At 47.1% G+C, this 17,716-nt stretch overlaps 1 protein-coding gene across 1 annotated transcript in view; it reads right to left on the bottom strand.

The window, feature by feature from the left end:
- si:ch211-186j3.6 (neural-cadherin) overlaps window positions 1-17,716 on the bottom strand; it is a 250,418-nt gene that overhangs the window by 93,229 nt on the left and 139,473 nt on the right. Inside the window, exons 17-24 of the mRNA XM_068575994.1 lie at window positions 17,326-17,446; window positions 16,928-17,090; window positions 14,660-15,328; window positions 13,071-13,262; window positions 11,776-12,219; window positions 11,360-11,690; window positions 9,524-9,617; window positions 6,087-6,271 (exon numbers count right to left, since the gene is read on the bottom strand). Of these exons, the coding sequence (XP_068432095.1) occupies window positions 6,087-6,271; window positions 9,524-9,617; window positions 11,360-11,690; window positions 11,776-12,219; window positions 13,071-13,262; window positions 14,660-15,328; window positions 16,928-17,090; window positions 17,326-17,446 (2,199 nt within the window). The remainder of the gene's footprint in view (window positions 1-6,086; window positions 6,272-9,523; window positions 9,618-11,359; window positions 11,691-11,775; window positions 12,220-13,070; window positions 13,263-14,659; window positions 15,329-16,927; window positions 17,091-17,325; window positions 17,447-17,716) is intronic.

Below are 17,716 nucleotides of genomic sequence, written 5' to 3'. Positions count from 1 at the left end.
TTGAGGTTTCTACAAGAACATGTTTACGTGGCGATATTAAAACAACATTTTTTTCCTGCAGTCTGTTTGTATTCTGCGTCTGTCTGCAACGCTCTGCAGCGCTGCGACATGTTCCCAGTGTTTACACAACACCTCGACCCGCTTTAACATCAAGCCCTTTGCTAGCATGTCTCCATCGTGTTGCAGCTGACATCCGTGTCTGTCCAAAGCATCATCACGTCATCATTTTATCCTTTCAGACAGTCGATATTTGTGTGAAATTGTCATAAATAGCACAAGACATCGTGATGAAAACTTAGTTTGTGAGCTCACAGAGACCTTTGACGACCAAATTCTAGTCAAAGTGGACGCTTGTGCATCTCGCTCAAGGCGTTCGAGGTATCACGAGAAGGGGACAGACATGAGGTCACAGAGATCTTGACCTTTGACCTCCTGTCGCATTCACGAGGACGGACAAAAAACACAACATAAAGACACGGAAACCTCTCTAGGATATAAAACCTTTAACATCACAGCAGGAAGATGTCTCTACGCGAGCCTATCCTTTAACTAGACAACTGACGCCAAAGACTACCATCAACATGCAAACATCTCACAGAGACAGACGCACAAGAACACACACACACACACATCTATATGTGCAAAGCGCTGGGTGATTAGGTTTGAGAGTGCGTAGAGGGAGACAGAGCCTCGGCATTAAGAGACAAGACAGGGGGCTCAGGATGGGCTCAGCGGATACAGCGAGAGGGATCCAGGCGAATGTCAGCTCCCATCAGTCAGTCCGGCGGGAGAAACAAGGACACGGCAGACAGAGAGACAGTCGGAGGGCCGGGGCCGGGCACAGGGTCCTAACTGCTAACGCAGAGTGGCAGCCTTTGCACCTGGCTTTGATCCAAGCTCACAGCTCACTGCTGCGCTCTCCTTGCCAGAGGCGTCATCGGAGCTCTGCTGCCTGCAGACGCGTGATGTCTCACAAATAGGTGTAAGCGGTGGGATTAATATCCTACTCATGCGATAGTAAACAACAGGACTGAGAGGAAACTCAAGAAAAGACAAATACCACAACGGTATCAATGCAAAGGAGGACGGACCGGATCCGTGTGTTCTGATGTGTGTTTATTCTCAACTCACCATGAAGACACACCGGCAGCTAATGAGGCCAATAAAACACATATTGCTCATTAGCATAATTGTGTGCAGCAGAATGCAGATGGCGCTCAGCTGAAGCATGAATCCCTTCTATCTTAACTGTATTCAATGTAGATTGTTTACTCCGAAAACAAACACTAGAATGCTAGTAGAAGATTTATTTTGGGTTTCCTCGTTTGATGCATGTGGAGAACCGCCAAACGTCTCACCTGCGTTGCCATGGTTTTGAACCAATTAGTTTTCAGGACCCCCGTCAGTGATGAAAGGAAGAGCTGGAGGAAGAGGAGGAAGAGGAAGAGGAGGAGGAGGAGAGGGAAGCACACGCGTGTTGGCCGACTCGCCGAGGAAACCCGACGAGGTCGTCGTCTCTGAGACGCCCAGAGCAGAGCGTCCGTGTGTTTGAACCTTTTGAAACCGTGTGGAAATCCTCCCGCGTCCATGTTAATAGCCAGCATGCCCCATTCAGACAATCTTATGGCATAAATACATAATTGTTCCATTTTTTAACCAAACGACACAGTTTTCTGACTGAAACTCCTTCCTAACAGGACAAAACTTTGTTTTATTGTGATTTTTTTTGCAGGTTCTGATTCTTTAGGTCCTAATCTTTACATAAAGGTGTCTTATTGACGCTCCAGGAGGCTTTTTTGGGGAATCTGGCTCATATCATGCTGGATGTTCATAGTTACCATCAAAATATATTTTAAAAGTGATTTTTTTTTGCAGATATGCATTTTTTTCCCAAGACTTTGCTGAACAAATACATGCAATAAACACAAGTATTGTAATTAATGTGGAGTTCCTACAAGGACTCGAACAGGGAAAAACACTCAAACGGGTAAATCGACCACAACGACTGCTGTCAGCAGTTCAGTGATGTCACCTTGGGATCTGTGTGAGTTTTATTCTAACATTACATTGTTTTCAATTAAAGTAAACGACAACCTTTTGAATCGTGACTCTGGCAAAAAATCTAAATCAAGTTGCCAAATAAAGAAACAAGCCAGCGTTCAACGTGTTGGAGAACTTAAAACACTTTGTCAAAACGAAGCAGAGGTTTTAAAATATAATGTAGACTTTTAGTCCCTCGTGCATCTCCAAAAACACTGAGTTCTTTCTTTCCCATCATGCAACATGTTCTCATATTTTGTCTGCCTGGTAAATTCTCCATGTTGTCATGCTGCCTTTTGATTATAAATATATATTCCTCAAGCGTGAGCAGAGACAACCTGAAGATTGAAGTCTGACCGGCTGAATAGAACAACTCATGACCAGGAAATGACCCCGTTATGATTGGAAATAAAAGCAATCACTGGCCGAAGCCATAACTCAATGATAAAGACCTGCAGTGTTATTGCCAAGACGCCATAAACAGAGTCAGGACCAACACACCGAGGAAACACCAGACCATCCCCCACTGTGTGACACGCGAATTTCCCCCCAAAATATCCCCTTGTATGCTCCATACTGTAGAAGTGTACATGTATGTGTGTGTGTGTGAGCGACTGCAGAGCAATGAGGTCAACGAACGCGTCACGCAGGACGAGGCAGCGCAGTGACGTCCACGCTGACGCCTTCAGAGAGAATCCAGAGAGCTCTGAGACGGAGACGAGACCTCGAAGGAACGCAGACGAGAACCAAAGAACCAAGATCCATCTCAAGGACTAACTCTGTGAGGAGGAAGAGGAGGAGGAGGAGGAGGAGGAGGAGGAGGAGGATGAGAAGAAGAGGAAGAGGAGAACGGTGGTTCTCAGCGGTACTGAAAGCCACTGCGCGTGAGATTTTAAAAAAGTATATTAAATATAGCATCCATTCGAATATCCTTTAAAAATAATGATTTAATAAATATTCAACATAATCTCTAAGGGTAAGTTCATGAAGATAATTGTATATATTCCATATAAAGACGCTGATGGCACAGCGCTGACGATGACATCTTTTGTTCAACCCAAAGTGATTCAGCACTCGTGAGGAGGAACTCGGCTGTAATCGTATCTTTCAGGATGGACGCCACCACGGCAGCAGAACATCTCAACATCTCCTCTGTCCACAGGAAAGAGGACAGGAAAGGAAACAAGGCGATGAGGTTGTGTAGCATGATGTGTATGTTTCTTTCATGTCAGCTGCTCTCTTAATGCAACACAGCGGGCTCATGAGCCGACACCAGAGGCTCCATCTGAGCCTCCGGTGAGCTGTCAGATGAGCGAGGGAGGTGAAGAAGGTCTCAGGTATCTCACCGACCCGCCCTGCGGTAACACACTCAGATATTTCTTTTTCCAATTTCTGTGTATCGATCGCACAACGTGCTGCACTTCAGAGGGCAGAGCGACGCGCAGAGAGAGATATTGTGTAGAAGAACGAGGTCCAGGCCGTCCGTGATGATACGACACAGTGAGTATGCACGAGGCGCACTGCGTGCTTCAACCCCGAGCGACACACACTCTGCTGTCGGCTGCTGCAAGCGGACATTTCAAGGTCTTTCTGTTTACCACACTTCTTTTTTTTACCTTTGCATCAATATTGAAAGAGATGGAGGGACGGAGAGAGAGAGAGAGAGGGGGAGAGCGAGAGAGGCCTTAATCTCAGCGAGGCAGACTTAACGAGTGCGTTCTTTGTGCGTCCTCATTGCATTCCACATTTGTTCTTGAAATGGGATTTAGAGTGTCAAGGAGGGTGTAAGTAATGCTATAAGTAGAATATTTTCATAATCCTCGAGACTGAGAATCAATGAGACTGTTTACTCCAAAGCTGCACATGAAAAAATTAAATCCTGGAAATTGCTTCAGTTACATATCCTCCACACACATGCACACACACACACACACGCACACACACACACACAGTGTTGGTAGCTTGCCTATACCTCGGGATGATCTTAAACTCATTAATCCTTCCTGTTACCTTCTGCGTCAGAACTTCAAACTTGCATGTTGTATTTTTGGGGTCGAGTCAGTTCATCGCTGGTTAAACGTGCTTTTTTTTTGTCGGCAGCGTGTCCACAGAGTTGCTCTCCGGCTCTCCATTTAAGTCCCTCCGTTCCAACCGGGGCGTATTCAATCAATACACTCTGCGGCTAACGGCCCTTTGACGACAGCGCTGCGTTGTGAAAACTCTCCGGAAAGCGGCCGCCATCAGCGAGACGCTGTGGACAAACCTGACCTCGTTCGTTTCAATTACGTCGTTTCCGTCCTCAGACAGCAAACAACAAACACGAGGAGCAGCTTCTGTCGCTTTTCATTTCCATTATTCATCCTGAACACACGTTGGCTCGTCCACATTTTGCCGATGGATTCAAATGCCTGACAGAAATATTGAAAATGTGGGCGCCAGCTGTTCTCTGGGTTTTCGGTGCGCATTCATTTACCTCCGCCCCGTTTTTCAGAACGAGAGGCAAATCCTTTTATCTACTTATATGAGGCCCCTCCATCCTCTCTCTCCTCCTCTCTCCTCCCATCTTCATGGCCTCCCCCTCTGCTTCCATTTCAATATCTCTGGAATCATAAAAATCCCCCAACCATGTCCCATTTCTCTAAAGCAAATTTAATTCTGAGCAGACAGCCGATGCGCCGAGCATCAGGTAATGATGGATGCTGCTCAACATGTGGGAATGTGCTGGCCGAGCAAAACCGGCTCCGCTAATTATTTTGCCGGCGTAAGTAATGGAAACGGGTTTTTTTCTGTGCGCAACAACGACCAGCTGAACCCCTACGAGTCAGGGCAGACGGGTTAATAATGGCTGTAATCTTTAGCTCGGGAAACATCTAACTGGGAGTGTGGAACAATGCAAACAAGCAGAGCAAACAGTAATCAGCGCTCATTAATTTTCCATGACCGGAGACAAGTTTGCAAATAATGACCACATTGCCCGACAACTCCCCCGTCAGCAGTACACTCGGCACGGCTCCTTTTCTCTTCTGGACATGACTTTTATCAGCTCATCACACATTGGGTTTGCTTTCGGTCCGACCTGCTGCTGCAACGGCACGAAGGGGCCGAGCACTTTGACATGAATATGAAGTTAATACAACGTGAAAAATCCCAAAGCTCATTCTGGAAGTGAAGGACGGTTCTTTGTGGATTCGTGTATCAGGACAGTTTGTCTTCATGAGCAAGAAGGAGAGTCTCAGAGTATTAAACTGTGAGATGCTGAGAACTACACATGAATTATTGTTTTCAGCATTCTGAATACGTATCCGTGTTTAGAAGTACGAGTACCATTTTGTGACTAAAACAAGAACAAGAAACCTTCTGCCAACCAGTCGAGCTGCAGTCCACGTCCATGTCACTTCAGCGTTTTACTCTATGAAACATTTATAATCAGTTAATGGATTCTGGAGTTATAACAAAAACACATATTTTACTGCAGTTGACCTTTGGCTAATAAATTCTAATCGGTTCATCCTCGAGTGCAAAACAAATTCCCTCCAGGCTCCCGAGGTCCCCCGCTCACGAGGAAGCAGAAAACATCCGGACGTTTGCAGAAGGACTGGTGGACTGTGGTATGTTGCATATATTAAAACACATTAGCACACTGAACCCGACATGAAGACGTGTGCGGTCAAAGGTGTTTAACCTGAACAGATCTCCACTGACCAGCTTCTCTCTGGAGCTTTCAACCGCGTCTCAAGGTCTTCCTCAGCCAATCCAGTTAGCTCAGGGTCGAGCACAGCAACTCAGACGTCGGTCACATGCTAACACACAGCTGATGACATCACAGCCGGCAGCTGTGGGACGCCCCGTGTGCACGAACACCACACACACAGCGTCACGCGTGTGAACACCGACCAACACCACACGGCATCAAATAGAAAGGGGTCAGAGGTCAAGCAGGACGGTCAGCGAGACACCGCAGACCATTTCTGACCAGAGGCGGGGCTTCGTGTGTGTGTGTGTGTGTGTGTGTGTGTGTGAGCTAATCTCTTGAGAGCCAGTCTCACCTGCCAGGCGGAGAGACCCTGAGTTGTAGATGGCCTCGTCTCGCAGCTCCCTCACGTGCACGGTGACGGTAGAGACGGCGTCCGGCCACACGCCGTCGGACACGCGCACCTGGAACTGATAGATGTCGGGCGGGGCGTTTTCTTTGATGATCAGGAAGCCCGTTCGCTTGTTCAGGATGAAGAAACTGAGGAGGAAGAACACACACACACACACACACACCAGTTTAAAATAAAATGTTGTAAATCATACAAGCCAAGCCCTGTGCAGGGGTGAAGAGGTTCAACCTCTCCACGAAGTTTTGAAGATTAATTAATCGCCAAAGCCTCAAATGGAGCGGCCTTTTTGGGATGAGTAAAGTTGTTGGAATCTGAATCTCGCCCTTGTGGGAGACACATAAAAAACCTTTCACGTGTCCAGACAGCCAACAAGACGAGTCTGTAACGCCTGCATCCACTTTAACTTAAAGTACACGCTTCCACCCAACGAGAAGTATTCACCAACGCGTCCTCAAGGTCCTTCATGTGCCGATCTCCTGCGTCCCGAGCGGGGCTGCATCACGGCGTGACCGTGGGACCGACGCCGGCTGGTGTGTGTGTGTGCAACGTCCAATTTCCACCACGGCGAATAGTGCAACGGCTGCATCGCACAGCTTTACTTATTTTCAAATGGCTCGGAGCGGGAGAGGGTCAAGCTGCTGAATCTGGAGGAAACCGCTGGTGTGGTACTGATTAGGCTATTTCAGACGTGTCAGTGAGTCTGCAGAGACCAGTAATTTCAGTTATTTGCCCATCAGAGGTCGGCTCGGTATCCGGCTAAGTGGAAAGAAGTCTTCAGTACGACTGCTTGCTTATCTGCTGTCGGTGCAGAGTCAATCAGACCCGGCATTATACAATATGTGAGGGCTCGCTCCTCTCTGGCAGCGGCTCGTGCTGCTCAGAGGCTCCACTGTGTGTGTCCAGTGTTGTCGTCGCAGCAGTCGGTGCATGCAGCGCTCTATGTAGACTTGAGACCCTTTTTCATGGGGCTCATATTGATGGGCTTGGTTGTGTGTACGCCTGCTGGGATGTGACGTAAAGCCCGCGGCCTCGTGGGAGGGCTCTGCTTGTGTTTAGAGATCTTTAATTAAAAAACATGATCATTAAAAGCTGCGAGCGGTGATGAACGGGCCCTCGCACCATCCTGAGCGTCGAGGGGAAGCAGCAGGAGGAGCCCGGGCACAACAACAGGAATTCAGCCGAGTGCAATAATTAAAAAAACTACCACTAGAGTCCACGACTAGAGGCCTGTGTGTTATGAAAGAGGGCGTGGCTTCACGGACACGACAGACACGGTTCATGTGTTTAAAGGGCAGATAGAGCCGATGACAAACAGTTTGAGTTGTGAAAGAGGGCGGGGCTTATGTGTAGGGGGCGGGGATTGGAGTCTACGTCCCTCAGGTTCTGGAAAAAAAGCCTAAAATGGGCTGAAAGCCTCTGGGGTCCTGACAGGTTGAATATGGTAATAATAAGTCTTACTTCAATGTCAATAGAGTCTTTCATGGCTGCTGCTCGATGCTCGGACACCAACTATCAGAAAGCAGCAAAGTGTCACTAAGAATTGCATCGATATTCGACGTCTCCACTCCTCAAGGTTAACACCTCAAGGCGAGATTCGGTGCCAATGAAGGCAGCGCTGGGCCGCAGGCGGTAACGCTCAGGAGATGATGAAGATACCGCACTTGTAGCGTAATGGCCGCGCGGAAAAGTCCCGACAAATATGCACAGTCACAATAATTTGCCTCTATTGTCCGTGGGGATTTTGTAAAGATATGTATAAACGACTGCAGCAGATGTATAATAATAGAAAGAGAGAGAGAGAGAGGAAGACGACGCAGGGAAAAATGAGACTAATAGGCACAAAGAGATGCAAGGAAGCAATTTCACTTGGTCCTCGTCTCCATGCTCCCCTTGTACAGCAAATGAGCTCATTCAAGTTGGATTATGGAGGAGATCCAAGGCAGAACCTTGGCAAATCAAATAATAAACCACTTAGAGGGCCACATTAACTCATTTTACAGCATATGCTGTGGTGGGTGAATTATGTGTAATGTATAGCACTTAATTTCACTTTTCACTAAAAGACAATTTTGACTTCTCAAGTAAAACTACCAATACTTTCCCACTTGGTACTTATATTGCCATTTATGTAAACTACTTCTTTACATTATTGGCCACAAAATCTGACGTGTGCAGTCGAGCTATTCCACAAGATGCATCGGTGTGCCGTATCATAAGACTAATAGCCTTTTCCGAGCTGTTTGTTCAACTATAACTACAACAGAGCCCCTTGATATAAGAGAGCACAGATGTAATTGCTGTTGTTCACAGCCAGTGCGCGCTTTAGCGATCGTGTTTGATTTGATGCACTGACTTCATAAAGTAGAACAGAATGAGCTACGACTCGTTCCCTTTTGTGGAAAGCCGGCGCCGCAGTGAAACATAATGTGTTCTGAGCCGGACTGGCCTGAAACACCAAGATATGAGCGCTGTCATGAAATGTTAATACCTCACAGTACAGCAGCCCTGTGACTTTGAGAGAGAGTTCAGCTCAGTGTGGACTGAAGACTCGCCATGTTGTGGGGGGATGAAGTGTCACTGGATGAGATGTTTGGTGCTTGTGTCTGTGCGGCTCTGAAAAGTGAAACGTATATCTGCTCGCAGTGGCAGAGGGACGTCTGGAGGTGGGTGTGCTTTAACGAGAGAGTCCAGAGCCTCTGCATCTGATAGCAGGGGACTGGACAGACCAGCAAAAGAGGAAAACATGGGAGCCAACCGTGGAGAACATTGACAGGTAAATACTTGATACGACAGAATTATCTTGCTGATTCAATGAGGAAGTTTTAGCTTCATTAAAACATCCGGGCTGGTCGTTGATTACTCACATTGACAAGAAATTAGGCCTGTATTTAAAAATAAATCCTTGAACTCTACTGGACTGTCTATGTGTGTTTGTTTCCATCCAACCACACGTGTTGTTCTGCAGAGCATCGGGAGCCAGCAACAACAACAACAACAACAACAACAACAAAAAGCAATATAATAGCAGTGAAAAGCAGCTGTTGAATTCTGAGAAGTGTGACGGATTTATTTGGTACATGAGTCTCCAGAATTGATCACAATGCAAAAAAAAAACATCTGGCCACTGTCTTCCGGAGAGATATTGCACTCGGGGGTGTTGTTGCTTTGCATTATTTAAATGTCTGAATCAATCACAAGGACAAAACCTATTATGTAGACTCAGTGTGCTGCGAGATTAGCAGGGAAACGCAACACCCTGCGTGGTGCTGTTGGTTAGAAACCACTGATGCAGTCTGTGTTTCAGGCTGCTGGAGCTCACGCCCTCTCCTCTGTCTCAGGTGTGAACGGGAAAGACTCAGGAAGAGTCACGACTTACTCACCTTGGCACGTGTCCTTCAAAGACGTAGGTCTTGTTGTCCCAGTCATCGGGGTCAGGGGAGTAGACCTTTCCCAGCACCGTTGTTGGCATACGACCTGAAAGCAGAAAACACACCAGTTCATCAGGTTACTGTTTTAATTCACCATCAACTCTGGTAGGAATAGATGTGTATCGCTCAGCATGTGCATCTCCATGGACATGTACTTCAGTGTGTACTGTGTGTGTGTGTGTTATGCCTGTAATACCATTAATGCCATGAGTCTGAAAAGTCATTCCAATAGACAGTATGGCTGGGTTGCACCAACAAGGATTAAATTAATCCTGGTTTAGAGTTAAACTAGGGTTAGTAAATCTAGGTTTAAACTGGTTCATATTTAATCAGACATGTGTTGCACATCTTAACTTTAACCCTGGATTAGTTAAACTAGTTTAAACCAGGGTTAAAACAGGATTAGTTTATGTTCAATGTCTGCCATGATGGATTACGACGAAATGTAAACAAATTCACAATGTACGTTTAACAAATACGGAAGTAAATAACTCGAAATAAATGCAATCTTTTTCCTAAACTAACCTTGTAGCATAAAATCACAAAGCTGCTAGCAGCTGGAGAAGTGTTGGCACAGCAATGTTCCTCTCACTTCCATGCTTGATTGCTGGTCCAACCTTCACATTGAGGTTCATGACTCCTTTGTGAATCTTTACAATGTGAAAACTCACTGTCATAAAATTCAATTGGGTTTAACTTATCTCTAATTTTCCTGCGAGGAACTCTTTCCTCTTACTCCATCCAGCGAAGATAAACCTCCTCCAGGGGTGGTTTAAATATAACTGCTAACCCTGGTTTAGTCTAGGTTTAAAATAACTGGTGCAACAGATTTGATTTTAATCTTGATTTAAATGAGAGTTAAACCAAGATTATCAAAGGGTTAGATTTACCCAGGATTAATTGTAAACTAAGGTTAAACTAAGTTTAAAGTTTGGTGCAACTGGATTAAAAGACACACCTGGTTTAAACCTAGTTTAAGAGTTAATCCTTGTTGGTGCAACCCAGCCTATATGTTATACCAAGTATAGACAAACAGCAGCAACAAGGATTTCAATGCACACACACACACACACACACACACACACACACACACACACCTTCCAGAAAAGGGAAAGGCATAACAGTGAATGCTGTGAATGCACAATGATGATAATCGTGTAGAAAGAAGAGTTGTTGCCCTCCTCCCACTCGTCACTGAACCATTTGGGAATTCTTTTGAGGGTACCCTTGAAAATGTAAAGGCAGACCTTGACATGCTGCATTTTAGCCTGTTGTTCTTTTCTTGATAGAAACTGAAGAGAAAGTTAAACTCCACCAAAACACATCGTTTCCCTGCAAAGGCAAAAATCTGATCATTTGCTATTTTTCCAATATGTTCAGCAGTATGAATAGAAAGAAAAAGCTATGCGTGTGAACACAGGATCATCGGCTGGAGTGGAAGTATTGTGCTCTGTCCCCAGAGGCTAAATCGTCTGATGGTTTCAGAGGACGGCTCAAGAAGAATAAAGATTAAAGCCGTGGTTAATTGCATGTCAAATCCGGCAGTGGAAGCCCTTGTGACCCTTAGAAAGCACCATGGGAGTCATGCTGACTAAACAGGGATCATGCAGACGATGATAATGTGGTGACGGCGGCTGGACCGAGGCGATGGTGGAGCCCGTGAGCGGTAATTACTGCACACTGATTGGGAATGAATTGTCCGGCGGCGTCAGTTTCCCTACAGTTTAAAAAGCGGATGAAGCTCTGGACGTAGGAACGAGCTTAAATGACTTCAGGTCACCGACTCACCTCTGTGACTATTGATGAAGATGGTCTTCTCCCCCGCCAGGTGCGCGTGGTCGTTTTGGTCTCCGATGGTCACCGTCAGGGTGCCGGTCACGGTTTTGGCCGGATGGCCGCTGTCGCTCATGACGATGGGAATGAGGAACTCTTTTTGCCGCTCGCGGTCGAACGTCCTCAGGGCCGTGAGCGTCGCCGTGCCGTTGAGGTTGTCCTGCAGGTAGAAGTCGTTGCTGTGGCGGTACTCGGAGGGGACGGTGAAGTGGAAGGGCGCGCCGTTCTCTGGAGAGTCCCGGTCCACAGCGCGGAGGAGGGTGGATGTCTGGTTCAACCGGATGACCTACAACAGGAAGGGAGGACACGGCGAGGTTTGCTGAGCTTCAACTGGAAGGTCACCGAGGTGAAACCCAGTCGAACCTACGTACCTGTGGTCCGGGCACGTTCTCCAAGACAATCGGGGCGTACGCCGCCTCGAACTCCGGCCCGTTATCGTTCACGTCCAACAGCGGCAGCTGGACCGTGGCGCTGCCCGTCAGAGGAGGAACCCCGTGATCGGTCGCAACGACCACCAGGTAATGCTGCGCGACCCGCTCCCGATCCAGGAGCCGAGCCACGGAGAGCACGCCGGACTGGTCGATGGTGAACAGCCCGTCCAGGTCCGAGTCCTCCGACAGGCTGTAGGTGATGTCGCGGTTCTGGCCCGAATCGGAGTCGCTGGCAACCAAGCGTGCCACGCTGGTTCCTACGTTGATGTCTTCGGGCAGCGGGGCGAGAGCCAGCAGGTGTGGAATGAAGACGGGAGCGTGGTCGTTGTAGTCCTCCACCTCCACCACACAGTGCAGGAGGCTGGAGAAGTCCAGGTCCTCCACCTGAAAGCAGAACCTCCTTCAGTCTCATGTTGTTATTTACCTCCATCGAGGTCATTGTCTTTTGTTGGGTTTGTTTATTTGTCATAATTAGATTCAGATTACTAAAAAACATCGAGCTATGTGTCCATGCAACTTGAGGGAAGCGTGAAGCACGAGCTAATGAAGGACCAACACCATGTTGATGCAGATCCTGATCACACAACCTCACGTTCATTGACATTGAAGGAGATCTCAGTGTGTTTGTAATACATTGTTGTGCATGATTTTGTGCATGAACAGTAGTGATCACCCTCATGTTTGGACATATTTTGTATTGTTTCATACAATTGGCTAGAAATCAATATCACGCCATCCATACATGGATGTGCACGAGTGTGCAGAAGCTGATTTCATTGCATCAGCCTGAAGAAGTTCTGGTTATTTTCCAGCAGCGACTTCTTCCTGCCACCCATAAGGAAAGTTGCTTTAATGTTCCCGTCTGCAGCCGACATGCGACGCCTTCTGTGGCTGACTTTATAGTTCTCTTCACCGAGGCGGTATTTGTTGACAGAGGCGGAGGTAGATTTGAGAGATTTGTGCTGAAACTTTGAGATCAATGCATACGAAATTCCCCAAAACAGTTTTTCAATGTTTTCTCATCAGTTTCAACGACTCTCAAAACTTTCCAGGAACACACTCTTTTGTGACTGCACTTCAACATCAGGCATCATGTTCAGCATCACTTCTGTCTCTCTCTCGCTGAACACCTTCACTGACAGCTCCTTCCATGGAGGTGGAATTAAACTCCATGAATGGAGAGAGAGAGAGAGAGAGAGAGGGATTTGGAGGCTTGTGGAAGAGCTTCCCCGTACCTTCAGTGTGAGGTTGAACCTCTGCTCGCTGTGCCGCTCATAGTCCAGACGTTTCTTCAGCCTCAGGGTCCCGCGCTGCTCCTGCTTGTGACTGACCATGTAGAACTTCTGCTCTTGGTCTCCAGCCACGACGCTGAAGGTCAGCTGGGCGTTTTCTCCCGTGTCTCTGTCCTCTGCCATGAGCTCCAGGACCTGAGGACAAGCAGTCATGTGTGTGAGGCACCTCATTCAGGATTGAAAAAGCATATTCAGCTTGCACTATAGCAATATTCTGCTCAAGATTAAACACAATTATTTAAATATCAAGACGATCAAGTTGTTATAACTAACACTGGTTACCTGATGAATGAAAAGTCCATCATGTGCTGCTGTTAACAAATATATTTTAGACTGGTCTGTGGATTAGATTAGATTAGATTAGTCGAAAGCAAGAATAAAGATTTATCCTGAGCCTAAACTGACCGAACCCAAACTCAGAGCCATGTTTCCTGAAAAGAAAATCTCATGAATTGTATGTTTTACGTCGTGGAGTGAGTGAACAAAAGGAAGGGAAGGAGTTTCTGTAGAGCACAGTGAAGATGTTGTTGGTGGTTTCTGCAGCGCTGAGCTCTGCCACAGCTTCTCAGCTCCGTTACAGGTCAGCGCTGCAGTGAGATGGAGTATTGCACTCTTCGGTAAAACGTCCTTGTAACTATTGAATTCTTCCAGAAGGCAGATGCTGGGTTTGTTGAATTGCTGCAGTGAAGAGAGGTACTCAGTTTGACCATGAAAGTATTAAAATAACTGGATACTTCACTGAAAGATGGCAACCAGTCGCTGGAGTCAATGTTGCTCGACGATCACATCATCAGGAATTGAGTTTTCTTCTGCGTTGTGCTGCTTATTTATCTACAGCTGCAGGGCAGCAAACTCTTTTGTGATATAAGTCCAATGGGAAAATGCTTCACGGGCCAAAAGCGCTCCTCTTTGGAGAGGTTGAGCTCTGCCGGGCCAACCCCACCCATGCACCTCATGAACACCACCCATGCACCTCATGAACAAAGACGTTTGAGACAAAGACCATACAGCGGAGCGCCGACATCCAAGATGGCTGCCGCTGATGTGGAACTTCTCGGGCTGGTGCATCAGTAATGAACAAACTGGGCTGTACATCGACATCACCAGGTAGCTCACCTCTGGAGTCAGTGTACTTCTTTTTGTGAAACATTTTAATGACATGGGTGCCCTAAAACCCTCAGAATTGATTTCATACGTCAGCTGTTGCCTTTGTCTCTAAATAAATCCAAAAATATGCTACAATCAAAATCAACGACACAACACCCTAAAGTTTCCAAACCGTCTTAAACTCGGGAAAGTTGAGTAAAATATTTCAGACTGCTGACTCATATTTTGATGTTTTTGTTGTATGACACTGTCGTGTATTGTCTTTTTGGAGATATTGGATGAGGAAGTCTAGCGCCATTCACCAACAAAAGCTATGTTTGTATTTGCAGAGTTCACTTTAAATACATTTGAGAATATATTTCTAACAGCTCTACTAACTAAAGTGAACACAACCTTCCTCATTAACGTGGGAGCTCCTTCCTTACCTCTGCATTGGGCTCAGCGTTCTCAGAGATCCTCGCCAGGCAGGAGTGATCAATGAACCTCGGAGCGTGATCGTTCACATCTTTGATCTGTATGGTCGCGGTCCCGGTTCCCGTCATCCCTCCTCCGTCTCTGGCCTCCACGACCAGCAGGTACGACTCCACCTGCTCCCTGTCCAGCCCGCCCATGGCCACAGAGATCGTCCCCGAGGTGGGGTTGATGGTGAACATTTCCGAGAAGGTGGGCGCTCCTGCCGCCTCGACGCCGGTGGTGTCTAAACTACCCATAATCCTGTAGGAGAGCACGGCGTTCTGCCCCACGGCCGAGTCATCCAGGTCGGTGGCCGTCATCTCCATCACCGACGTCCCCACGACCGAGTTCTCGGCGACGTCTCCGTGGCAGCTGGGGGCGCAGGTGAAGACGGGCGCGTTGTCGTTGATGTCCCACACGTTGATGATGATGTCGGTGAAGCCCGTCAGGCCTTCGCCGCCCTCGTCCGTGGCCAAGACGACGAAGCGCCACACGGCGCGCTCCTCGCGGTCCAGCGTCCGCTGGGCGTAGATCTTGCCCGTGACCTCGTCGATGATGAATTCACTCTCGGCACCCTGGCCGTGGAGGGAGTACCGCAGGGCCTCCTGGTCAGCGTCCTTATCCGGGTCGGACGCCGTTACCTGCGACGTCAAAAGGGACAGCAAGACAGAGAGGATGATGAGAGGATGAAGCTGTGGAACCAATGTTGGCTCCAGACCTCTTCTCCCTGTTTGAGTCCTCGTAGGAACCCCAAATTAATTCAAATACTTTATTGTTTATCGTATGTATTTGTTTAGCAAAGTCTTGGAAAAAAAGGTATATCTGCAAAAAAAAACACTTTGAAAAGATGTTTTGATCGTAACTATGAACATCCAGCATGATATGAGCCAGATTCCCCAAAAATGCCTCCTGGAGCGTCAATAAGACACCTTTATGGAAAGATTAGGACCTAAAGAATCAGAATCTGCAGCAACAATCACAATAAAACAAAGACTTTGTCTGTTAGGAAGGAGTTTCAGTGTCGTTCGGTTCAAAAATGGAAAAAAAATACATACTTTAGGATTGTCTGAATGGGGCATGCTGGGTATTAAAATGGACGCGAGAAGATTTTCACACACGGTTTCCAAAAGGTTATTAATTGAAATGCTGCCGACTTCATATCCTGACATCATAACTGCTGCGTGCAGGTATGAAAGCTGCATCAGGTAAACCCGGCAGAGGTTCATCCTCCTCCGCCCGACACCGTCTGCTGCTTCTCACTCATTCTAAACACATCGGCAGTAATTACACCTCGAGCAGGACGAAGATGTTTCAGTTTAGCGCGGTAATTGCAGAGTGATGTCGAGCCAGAATTAACTTGTGTTCTTTTAAAAGAGTAAGACACGTGTTTTTAAGAGAGGGAAGAGAGCGCCAGACGCACTGTGACTTAAAAACTGTGTCCTACTCTTGTAATACAGAGATGGTTAACTACAGTCAGTCGAGTGCAGAAGTCCAGCTAATGTGCTGTTGTGTGGTTAACTGTAACATGCAAGGTCAGTGTCCTACACACACGTCCATGTTCAGGTCTTGAGACGCCAGTAAAGCCCAGAGACAGAGACGGGAAACATTCCTGCCAACGGCAACAAGACTTTACAACAAATCACCTGTGGCCATTGGAATTAATCACTGTACACATTTACATCTAGGATGATTACACTTCACACACCTCATACACACACACATACTTTGCATTTTGCACACTGTTGAAATTTAATTTAATCTATTTTAATTTAATTGAATTTCCTTAATGAACTCTGCACAGTTATTTGTATTCAATTGTGTATATATAATGAAGTTTGTACATATCCTTCATCCCTGTTTATATAATTCATTTTGTGTGTTTAGTTTATTTTATTTGGTGTCTCTAAGCTGTTAGGCGCTATACTCTGACAACACATTTCCTCTTGGGGATTAATAAAGTATCCATCCATCCATCTCTAGCTCGTGACAGTACATGCATGGTGTTGCTCTGACTGAGGCTAAAGCGTGTGATGCAGTGTACAACTAGCTCGTAATCTTCTCTTCTCCCGTAAACTGTCCGCTATCGCCTCCCTCCTCTTTGACGAAGGAGACGGGTCAGATGAAAGCTTCAGTGGTCGGTCTACTTCCTGTCTTGACACGGACCTGGTGCTCGTGAACGGGGCCCCGCGATGCTTTCTAGCGACCACCTGTCAAGCGGCGGGAAGAGGACGGCAGCGTACCTGCAGCACAAACACCGGAGAGCCGTCCAGCTCCTCCGTCACGCTGCCGTAGTACTCGTTGACGGTGAACACCGGCGCCTCGTCGTTCTTGTTCACCACGTTCACCGACACCGTCGCGTAATCCTCCCACTTCCCGTCTGAAGCCAGGACGTGGAGCTTGTACCTGGGAAAAAAGTTCCTGCGTTAGCGGCGAAGTTCTCCGACAATTAAAATACCGAGGTGCAACTGTCTCAGGAGTGGAGTTGAAAGCTCGAGCAGAGCGCCAGACAAATACACAAACAAGTAACACAAGAAGGAGAACGCAACCGTACATTTGAGTTGAAAACATTCGACAAGCATTTACTTCAAAAAGTAAACACTGCGGTCTCGCAGGGTCGGTCCCGGCGGTGTGTTCCTACCTCTTGTTCTGTTCGTAGTCCAGAGGCTGGGCGATGAAGATAGTGCCCACCTCGGGCTCCACATCAAACACCCCTCCTGTGTTCCCTGATGTGATCTGGTAGCGCAGCTTTGCATTTCCACCTGCAGAACAGGAGAAGATGAAGGTTACACGACGAATGACACGTAGCTGAACCGCACAGACGAGCAGCATGTGGTTTCTGAGTCTCGTTGGGTGGAAAGAAACAGGCCAAGAGGCTTTCCTGCTCTATTTGTATCATGAAAGGGCTTTTGTGGATTGGAGGTCCCCGTCTAGTCCATTGCTGTCGGTTCCTGCCAATCCAGAAATATGCCTCTCTTAACCAGAAAGCATCATGGACTGGAAGCAGACAGGAGTGTTCATGTGGTCTCATT

The sequence above is a fragment of the Clinocottus analis genome, unplaced genomic scaffold, assembly GCF_023055335.1.
Source record: "Clinocottus analis isolate CAN_PGR_092001 unplaced genomic scaffold, fCliAna1.0.p SCAF_1, whole genome shotgun sequence".
In the NCBI taxonomy this organism is placed as follows: domain Eukaryota; kingdom Metazoa; phylum Chordata; class Actinopteri; order Perciformes; family Cottidae; genus Clinocottus; species Clinocottus analis.
Note: the sequence above shows the minus strand (reverse complement) of the source record. Positions and strands in the feature narration are given on the sequence as shown.